This window comes from Chrysochloris asiatica, unplaced genomic scaffold (genome assembly GCF_000296735.1).
Source record: "Chrysochloris asiatica unplaced genomic scaffold, ChrAsi1.0 scaffold00052, whole genome shotgun sequence".
Lineage (NCBI taxonomy): Eukaryota > Metazoa > Chordata > Mammalia > Afrosoricida > Chrysochloridae > Chrysochloris > Chrysochloris asiatica.
The window spans coordinates 18,777,415-18,788,372 of NW_006408570.1; the positions used below are offsets into that span (position 1 = coordinate 18,777,415).

At 36.4% G+C, this 10,958-nt stretch overlaps 1 protein-coding gene across 1 annotated transcript in view; it reads left to right on the forward strand.

Moving 5' to 3' along the window:
- The window catches only part of USP34 (ubiquitin specific peptidase 34), a 307,094-nt gene that overhangs the window by 78,027 nt on the left and 218,109 nt on the right, over nucleotides 1–10,958 (forward strand). Inside the window, 2 exon segments of the mRNA XM_006862984.1 lie at nucleotides 2,128–2,320; nucleotides 4,200–4,261. Coding sequence (XP_006863046.1) covers nucleotides 2,128–2,320; nucleotides 4,200–4,261 — 255 coding nt within the window.

Here is a 10,958-nt window from a genome sequence, read left to right on the forward strand (position 1 = left end):
GCTTTCTGTTCCCATGAAGATTTACAGCCTCTACACAGGGCCGCTATGAGTCGAAACTGACTCCATGGCACATAAACAACAATTCTAAATTAAACTGTTTTCTTAATTATTTTCTTCAGGTAGATCAACATTTTAATTGCTGGTATATGGAAATCCAATTGATTTTTTATTGTTTTGTACATTGTGACTTTGCCTAATTTATTTTTCAGCTCTCGTCATTTGTGAATTCTTTGGCCTTTTCTGTTTATGGGACTCTTGTTATTTGTGAATACACAGTTTAATATCTTCCATTCTGATTTGGATGCCATTTGTTTCTTTATACTCTGGTTTCCAGTTTAATTTTCAGTGTTGAATCATTTCTGACTTATAGGGACCCTTTATAGAGTTTCTGAGGAGCAACTGGTGAGCTTGAACTGCCAGCCTTACATTTCAAACCAACTTTGCAGTTCAATGCATTAAATCACAGTGCCACACCAGGACTCCATAATGTTCAATAGCAATGGTGAAAGCACTGATCTTTGGGTGATGTGACTGAAACTGGTGGTCTACATAGCCTCACTTATATATCCTGTTGTTGCCAGTCAGATTAGTCATGGAGAAGGCTGGGTGAAGAGGTTAAGGGTTCACTCTTAGTTTTTGTGTTTGACTTGATTGTTGTTAAGTGCTGTCGAGTTGATTCTGACCCACAGTGATTCTGTATAGGGTTTCCGAGGAGCAGCTTGTGAACTTGAACCACTGACCTTTCAGTTCAAAGGGCTTTGCAGTCTGGCGCATTAACCCACAGCGCCACACAGCTGCAAAATGGCCATGTCTTTCTCCTCTAGCTGGCTAACCTTCATATATTCTTTTGTTAATGTGTTAATTTTAGTTCTTCTTTTTGGATGTATGTATTTATTGTAATAAATTGTCCTCTCAGCACAGCTTTCGCCGGGTCCCAAAGATTTTGGTATGTTGTGTTTTCGTTCTCATTGATTTCGAGAAATTTTGCAAATTCACGTTTTGATTTCTTTTACTACCCAGTCGCTTTTCAGCAGGGTGTTGTTCAGTTTCCATGTATTTGTTTTGATTTCCTCTTGGTTTTTCTATTGTTGATTTCTAATATGATAGCATTGTGGTCTGAGAAGATGCTTTGTAGTATTTTGATATTTGTAAATTTATGGAAACTTGTTTTGTGGCCTAAAACATGGTCTATTCTGGAGAATGTTCTATGTGCACTTGAAAAGAATGTGTATTGTGTAGTTGTTGGGTTGAATGCTCTGTACACATGTATAAAGTCCAGTTGGTTGATTGTGTTATTTAGTTCTTCTGTGTCTTTGTCAAGTTTCTTTCTGGTTGTTCTATCCATTTTTGAAAGTGGTGTGCATATATTCTTTTGGTGGTGGAAGAATTTCTGGCAAGAGAGGGGCAAACCCAAAATACTTTTCAGGTCACATTTGTTAATATTGCCAAAGCAGGTTGCATGGCAAAGTCCAGACTGTAGGGGTAGAAAACTAGATCCCTTGTCTTGATGGAAGGAGTATCAAAGTCATATTGAGAAGACTTTTTACATGTAATTGTGGAAAAAATTTATGGTCATTTTGCATTGCATTATGAGTCTGAATAGTACTAATGTTGAAAAGGAAGAAGCAGCAGCCAAAGAGATGAGGCAATGCCTGACAGGTAAGATAAGAATCAGCAGTTTGTTGTTTCAGAGAGCCAAAAAAAGAATAACGTTTAAAATGTCAGCATTTAAAAGAAATATGACTGAGTGGGGGAGAGGTGCTGTGCTATTTAGGCAAAGTCAGGTGAAATTTACTAAAGCAGGTAAGTTGAAACACCACATGCTTGGAATGGTGTGCATAACAGGTATTAGAGAACAATAAAACTTTAATGGAGGTTCATAATCCCATGTTAAATGAGTGGCTTTTTGTAGTTTCTGATTCAGATTGCTTTGTAGTACATTGCCATAAGACACAATCTTTTTGTTATCACTTAGAAGTAGTTTAAATTAGAAATACTAAGCTTGAAGATGTCATGTTCTACTGTACTAAACATTTTTGTGGTATATTATAAAGGAATGTTTTTAATATTTAGTAGTCAATAGAAATGTTTTGTGAGCTCTTGTTTTTTATTTCTGAATCACTTCAGGTATTTATGCAAGCTCTCTGATCAGGAGTTACGCCAGAGTGCTGCTCGCAACATGGCTGATTTAATGTGGAGCACAGTCAAAGAACCATTGGATACAACATTATGCTTTGATAAAGAAAGCCTTGATCTTGCATTTAAATACTTTATGTCTCCTACGTTGACTATGAGGTTGGCTGGGCTGAGTCAGATAACAGTAAGCAATCTTTTTCTTATTTTCAATCATTCTAATTTACCTTCCATACTGTCATCATCATCATTATAATAGCTGCTATTGATGAAGTAAGGAGCCCTCGTGGTGCAGTGGTTAAAGCAATTGACTGCTAACTAAAAGGGTAGCAGTTCAAACCCACCAGTCAATCCACAAGAGAAAGATGTGGCAGTGTGCTTTCATAAAGATTTGCAGCATTGAAAACTCTATTGAGCAGTTCTTCTATGTCCTATAAGGTAACTGAATCAGAATTGACTGATGGGAGAGTTGGATTTTGATAGATGAACATTTCCTACATGTTTGGTGTTGTGCTAACAATTTTGCATGCTTTGCTTTGAATGGTCCTCACAAGTAAATTCTATTTTTCCTCTTTTAAATAAGAGAAAGCTGAGGCCTAGAATTATATGTTAGGCCTAATTGATTTCAAGGTTCATCTCTTACACTATTTTTATTTTAACTATACAATTTTTAACTTTTAGAAAGCATTGTTTTCAGAGAGTAAAAGAGGTGGAAGAAACTAACTATGGACAGTTACTTAATATATTTTCCTGGTAGAGAGTACAGATTATTGGGCCACTGACTAAATTTGACTAACGAATATTTTATTTGGCTTGTATAGCGTTAAATATTATAAATAGGTGTATATTTCATATAAAAATTTGTATTTTCTTTTTAGGGATGTTAGGGAGGAAGATGTATTATGTTTGGGTCAATAATGTTGCATAATGACAGTTTTCTAGAGCTAAGTAGTTATCTGTGTCTTTTAGAGTGGATATGCTTTCTCCAAGGTGCTACATTCTCCAGTTTGTTGCAGTCCATTAGCTTTACCCTTTGCTTTCCAGTCTGGCTTTGTAATGTGGTTTGCCGTCTGTGAGTTATTCCACCCAAGATTAAGTTGATCTAATTAAATTATGGAGTCCTGGTGCTGTAGGCTAACCACTGGACTGCAAGGTCAGTTAGAACTACAAATTGGTGGTTGAAACCCACCAGTCACTCCTGAAAAACTCTGTACAGGGTTGCTGTGAGTCAGAACTAACTCAACAACCCATAACAATAAGAACAGCCATTGTATTTTGTCTTTTAACTAAAGATATCATGTGTAAAATAAATACTTTTGTTTATTTAATTTATGGTAAAGCGATCAAGGTTTATTGTATATTGGTTATACAGGAGGCAGAGGAACTGTGTGTTCCCCTAAGACAGCCTCATCTCAGAAATTATACCATCCTCTGCTCTCTTCTGCTCTTTGACATGTTCAAAGGCTCTGGAGTGTATCTTTTTGTGTGATTTTCAAATCAACTCTTCTTGGTAAAACAGTGTTTGACTTTACTAGACTTAGAACTTTTTAAAAATGATACCTTTTAATAAAGTTAGGTTACTTTATTTTTTTCCCTTTTAACTGTTTTTGATATTTCTGAAGTAGCTATATTTACCCATGTACTAGACTTCGTAAACATAGAAATTACTTGTTGAAAATTACCCACCTAATTATATCTTAAAAACATTTATCTTGGGTGCTTTGCTGCAACATTATCTCTAATGATATATTACTTGCTATTTTGCATTACATTTTTTGCTTTTTCCTTATTGAGTTTTATTTTCTCTGATACACTTGGTGTAATAAAGCATGAATGAATATTATTTGTGGAATTAATTTATTTACTGATATAATATGATGAAAGAAAGAGACATACTAATTACACAGTGTATGTATATCTGCTTATCTTATTTTTAAAAATGATTTTGATCTGGTTATTGGTGACAATCTACATGTATTAATAAATTTACCATGTTATTGACACTTGCTAACATGTATACAAGAATAATTTTGGAAAAACTTTAATTTTCCTTTTTCTAATCATAGAATCAACTTCATACCTTTAATGATGTGTGCAATAATGAATCATTGGTTTCAGACACAGAAACGTAAGTAGAAGCATTGATTGATGCATAAATCGATCATTTAATTGTTTAGTTGTTTATATGGTAAATATAATTGTGGTTTGATTTGAAATCCTTTGTCTTGTGGCTTCATATGTAGTCTGTAATTAGTAAGTTTTCAGAACAGTATATTGAAACACTTTCTTATATTTTAAAAAAGCAGTTGAAACCAACATCATGTTTCTCATAAAATATGTAAGGTTACTATTTATACAAGAGAATTTTTAGGGAAGAGTATGGTACTGGTAGTCCTCAGGAAGCACACTTAATGCAGAGAAAGAAAAGCCCTCATTGAACACATGTTCTTGGGGAAAAGTAAAGTTAATGACTCTCACATATGGAAAAAAAGCACTTTTTAAGTTTAGGACTTTTCAAGTTCTTGAAAATGAGTTTATGCATTTGGTTGTCCTTGCAGTGTTATAATCAGTTTTTTAACCTTAAATAGATGGTTAGTTTATCTTCAACTTAAAGTTCTTGAAATCAGTTTTTTAACCTTAAATAGATGGTTAGTTTATCTTCAACTTAAACAGAGTTGAATAACTTTAAGGTACTAGAAAATTTATTGTTATATGCATGAGTCTATTAGTAAAGATTTACAGCCTCAGAAATCCAATGCAAGGTCATTGTGGTTTGGAATCAACTCAACAGTGCTTAACATTTTTCCTTTACTGTAATTTTTTTGCGTTGATTTTAGTTCTGCCATCTGGAGCTAATCTCTCAGTTGAACCCAACTCTTAATGAATTTGAAAAACAGATACTGTGAATCTTTCTTCTTCATTTTTTTTTTTTAACCTCTGCGAGGCAAAATTTTACTTCAGCAGAAGGGTGTGCATAGCTGTACAGGAACAGGCTAGTGAGCACCTACTCTTTTCTTCTTTAGGCTAAAGATTTCTTATTTTTCCAATCATTCATTCACCTTGGACTACAGTCTTTGTCCGTTTTCCCTTTAAAATGTGTTGAGCTTAAAATTGGTCATAACGTTATATGTTCTGGATTATACCAGGATGTATTTAGTGTTGGACTCTTGTTGTGGCACTCTAGGGTCAGCACTGGACTTTGAACATCAAGGTTGACGGTTCATATTCACCAGCTTCTTCTCAGAAGCCCTACACCAGGTTGCTATGAGTTGATATTTAACAGCAACAACAACATAACTATTATTTCACACTATCAGGATATTATATTGACCATGTACCCTGATGGTGTATCGTTGGGCTGCTAACCACAAGGTCATCAATTCAAACCCAGTAACCATTCTGCAGGAGAAAGATGAGACTGTCTGCTTCTGTATATATTTATAGACTTAGAAACCTTAAGGAAAAGTTTTACAAGATTGAATGAGTCCATTGGGTTTCTATCCAGTGTACATAAAGCTACAGTTCTGAATTACCTTTTTGATCCTTTGGGCCTCCCTTTCTCACTGCCAGACTTGTCACACTTGCTTTCTAAAGGAAAGTCCTTGATCGTCATTGCCATAACATCACACATAATATGGTAGGTTGTTATGGTGGTTAAACAGTAAACAAAGCATAATTCCATTAAAAAAGGTGTAAGGAATGGAACATGCATTCTAAAGATATGACTAGGAAATCAGGAAGGAAAGTAAAAGTTTTGTGGGCAAGTGGAAAAAGACAGAGATAAGGTTGGGAGGAGTGTGTGTACAGTGTGAGAAAATGAGTGTATAAAGACAATATTTGAAAGGTATCAGTAGTAAATTTAGTTGTATAACTATTGCCACAATCCAATTTTAGAACATTTAAATCACTTTAGATAATCCCTAGTCTTAATAGCCTCACTAATCTTGGTTTTTCTGTAGATTTGACCATCTGAGAAAAGTCACATAAATTGAATTACACAATAGTTGTTTTCTTTTATCTGACGCCTTTCACTTCACATACAATTTTTTGAAGTTCTTGACATGATGCAATATGTATAATTTCATTCTTTTTTTTCCGATTAGTATTATATCATACAAATGTACACCACCTTTTGTTAATAGATATTTGGATTTTTTTCATTTTTTGGGTTATTATGAAAAATGTTGCTATATACATTTGTGTATTTTTTTTCTTTGAACATATATTTTACTTGGGTAGATAGGCATATAGGAGTTGAATTGCTGGTTAGTATTTCAGTTTTTAAGAAAATAGTCAAGCTTTCCCGAAACAACTGCGTTATTTTGCATTCTCTGGCAATTTTGATAAGGGTTCCAGTTTTTCCATGTTCTTGCTCACACTTGTCTTTCTGTCTTTCTGATTATAGCCATTGTAATGAGTATAAAAGTCCCTGGATGGTGCAAACTGTACTCTGATCTACTTAAAAGTTGACCATATGAACTAACCTAGTGACACTATGGAACGCTATGCTTTCATAAATAATTACAACTAAGAAAACCCCATGAAGCAGTTTTACTCTGTATCAAATAGCATTCCTATGAGTTAGAATGTACTTGGTGGCAACGTTTGGTGGTATTTAAATTTTTTTAGAGAGAATAACAGGTTTTAATTGTGGCTTTAAATTTTCTATATTTACTAAAAATGTTGAATATCTTTTTTATGTACTTATTTGCCATATTTTTTCTTCCTTGTTGAATTGTCTATTTGCATCATTGCCTGCTTTATAATCTGATTGGTTGTTGTGATTTAGGGCCTAGCATATGATCTGTATTGCATAATGTTCGGCGTGTGTGTAGAAAGAACATGTGTTCTGTTGTATGTGTGGAGTGTTGTATAGTCATCTCTTATGTGTAATTATTTTGATGTGTTATTTCTCTTGTATATCCTTGCTGTTCTGCTTATCCTCTCCATTATTAAAAATAAATTATTGTAGTCTCCAGCTATTATTGTTGAATTGTCTGTTTCTCTCTCAGTTTTGTAGATTTTTGTCCCATGTAGTTTGGGACTCTTTGGTATGTTTATATTTGTTCATAATTGATGTACATTCCTCATAATTTTACCTTTTTAAAAATCAATATAAAATGTCCCTCAGTCTTTAGTCACACTTTTTATCTTGAAGTCTATTTTGTGTGATTATAATATAGTGACTCCAGTTCTCTTATGCTTACTGTTTATATGATTTTTATCTTATTTTACCCTTTTTACTTTTGGAAGCAGTATATATATAGTTGTTGTGTTTTTGTTTTTGTTTTTAAATCTAATCGGATACTCTGGAATCCATTTGCTTATTGTACATGTTGTTTATCAACATGGATTTGCATTTGCCATTTTACCTTTTGGTCTTTGTATGTGTGATGTCTTTTGTTTTTCTGTCCCTCCTTTTCTTTCTAATTTTTATTTATTTATTATTATTTTTAATGTTTTATAGTGAATTGTGTGATCGTTTACATGGAAGAACGTTAGTTTTACATTCATTCTATCATACATTGTTTCATTGCCATAGTTACCATCTTCATGCACATCATCACCCAACCGAAGGGTATACCCTTCAAGCCTGCCCCGCCCCGCCAAGGTCTTCAGCTCACAGCCCCTTTCCCTCTCTGGTTCTCAAGTTCCCAGTTACTTCATCTCTTCACGTCATCTTCTCTACCTCCATCTCAGGCCTCACTGCTTCACTGGGTAGGATCTCGCTCTCTGCTCTTCTCCATTGATGGTTCCAGGGCCCTCCGCTCCTAGACTGAAAAGTTAATCACTCCCCTCCTTGCTATAAAATGTCCACCTTTACATTTCCAGTCCTCACAATCAGTCCTGATAACAATTCTTCACTATTGCATCACAAGAGACCCATCTGCATTGCATTTCATCATCCCTTCCTGGACAGGTTGGATACTATTCACTGGAGACGCTACCTTCCTCCATGTCCTTTGGATCTAGGTTCCCTGTTGAAAGCTTGTAAGCCAGTCACTTCTTACCTTTGTATCCCTCCCCCCATTTTGGGTAGCCAATGTCCAAGTTGCCTGTCTCTGTCCACTCTTTGTGTGGAGGGAGTGTGAATAATTCTTGCAGCAGGGATCTGTTTGTTCTTTTGTGTTACTGCATTTATGGGTGTAGGTCAGGTTTATTGAATTGTATCAGATGACACCTTTTTCCTCTTCTCTCTTCTTCGTGTTGAGTTCTGTTCATCCAGTCATTGAAGCCAGGTCAAGCGGGTATCATCTACAAGTGTGGGTGTTCTTGTGTCTGTCCGCCCTCTTCTTATCAGCTGGCTGCTTCGCTCTCCACTCTAGTCCTCTGTGGTTGTGTCGTTGACTCTGAGCCCATGAGTTCCCAGGTCCTGCCTTGTTGCTGGCCAACCAGCTCTCCACCTGAATTCACAGTAGTCTGCTGGACGATGTAGGGGTTCACTGGCCACTTCATTGATGTTCTTCGGTCACTTCCCCTTATGGGTGACATGCATGGTCGCCAATTCGAGTGTGTGTTTCCATTGCATCTTTGCCTTGGAAGAGGATTTACACCGAGAGAACCCTACTACTGCCTTGATGTCTCCTGGCCAAGCAACTTGCTCGTTCTTGTGGTAACAGTCGGACTGCCCCTATTGTTTTGTATTTTTCCTGTAGGTCTTTCTTTCAAGAAGTATCTTCTGGTTTTCTAGCTGCTCCCGGCTGGTCTGCTTGTCTTTTTAAGTGGAAGATTTCCTGTCTCTGAAGGTCTTGATGTGGTTCAGGCTTCCACCTATATAGTCTTATGTAATGCAGCGGCTCCTCAGGAAACCTCCTTCACTGGACACATTGCAGCCCCGTTTTAGGTATTCCAATCAGTTATAGGTAGAAGACGGACTTACAAGCTTTCTATGGTGATATTTCTGTCTATTCCTTTCTCTGCCACTCTAGTGTCTGTTTTATAATATAATGCATGGGAAACCAAGGTTCAAAAGACAGCCAAGCATCTTAACATTATTCCCCGCTTTTCCCCATTCTAACCATGTCTCAGTCTCTGTATCCCAGAGCCCTGTTGTTCTAAAGCTGTGCCTATATCATTTTTTTACCTCTGTCCTATTTAGTCCATTCATACCTGTCTAATTGTTCTCCCATCTGCTTTGTTCTTCCATTCCCCTCTCCCTACTTGTATATTGCCCCCCTCCCCAACACCCAACTTACCCTGTGTCTATTCCCTGCCCTGTGCTCCACCTTCCCCTCCCGCCCCTAACCCTACCCCTACGTCCTAGCAACCAGCTAAGAATCCACTTTAGTGGATTAGTATGGGTTCTTTTTCTTAGTCTCTTACAGTAGTGGTCCTATGCAGTATTTTTCCTTTTGTGACTGACTAATTTCACTCAACATAATGTCCTTAAGGTTCATCCATGTTAGGAAGTGGCATGCAGCTTCCTTGTTATTTTTCAAAGTAGCATAAGTTTCCATTGTGTGTATGTACCACAGCTTGTTTATCCTTCTTCAGTTGGTGTACTTTGGCTGTCTCCATCTTTTTGAGATTGTAAATAGTGCAGCTGTGAACGTTGGTGTGCATATATCTTCCCGTGTTATGACTCGTTTTTCTTGTGGGTAAATACCAAGTAGAGGAATTGCTGGATCGAATGGTATTTCTATTTTCAACCTTCTGAGGAACCGCCATATTTCTTTCCAGAGAGGTTGGACCATTTTGCAGTCCCATCATCAATGTAGGAATGACCTAACGTCTCCACATCCCGTCAGCATTTATTGTCCTGAACTTTTTTGATCTTTGCTGTTATTTCTGGTGTGAGGTGATACCTCATTGTTGTTTTGATTTGCATCTCTCTAATGGCTAGTGATCGTGAACATTTTTTCATATGTTTGTTTGCTGCCTGGATCTCCTCCCTGGTGAAGTGTCTGTTCGTGTCCTATGCCCATTTTTTGATTGGGTTATTTTTCTTGCTTTTGTAGATGTGTAGTATTTTCCTATATATTTTAGAGATGAGTCCCTTATCTGATATGTCATTGCAAAAGATTTTTTCCCAGTCTGTGAGTTCCCTTTTTACTCTCTTAGTGAAGTTTTTTGATGCACACAAGTTTTTAATTTTTAGTATGTCCCGCTCATCTATTTTGTCTGTTTTTGTTTGTGTACTTTTCAAAATGTGTGGCACTCTGTATATGCCCTGAATTAGCGCCCTCATGTTCGTCCCTATTTTTTCATTGATGATCTTCATAATTTTAAGACTTACATTTAGATCTTTAATCCATGTTGAGTTCATTTTTGTATAGGGCGTGAGGCAAAGGTCTTGTTTCAGTCTTGTTACATATTGCTTTCCGGTTCTGCCAGTACCATTTGTTAAAGAGACTGTCTCTTCCCCATGAAATGTGCTTAGGCACTTTGTCGAAAATCATTTGGATGTAAGTGGTTGGGTTAATATCTGGATTCTCGATTCTGTTCCATTGATCAGTGTCGCTTTCATTTTACCAGTACCAGGCTGTTTTGACAACCGTAGCCATGTAGTAAAGTTTGAAATGGGGGAGTGAGAGACCTCCAACCTTGTTCTTCCTTTTAAGCAGTGCTTTGCTCATCCTGGGTCTCATTCCTTTCCATATAAAGTTACTAATTATCTATTTCATCTTTTTGAAGAATGTTTTTGGAATCTGGATTGGGATTGCATTGTATTTGTAAATTGCTCTGGGTAGTATTGACATTTTCACGATGTTGAGTCTTCCTATCCAGGAACATGGTATGTTCTTCCACTTCTGTAGGTCTCTTTTGGTTTCTTGTAGTAGTGCTTTGTAGTTTTCTTTGTATAAGTCCTTTGTTTCTCTGGTTAT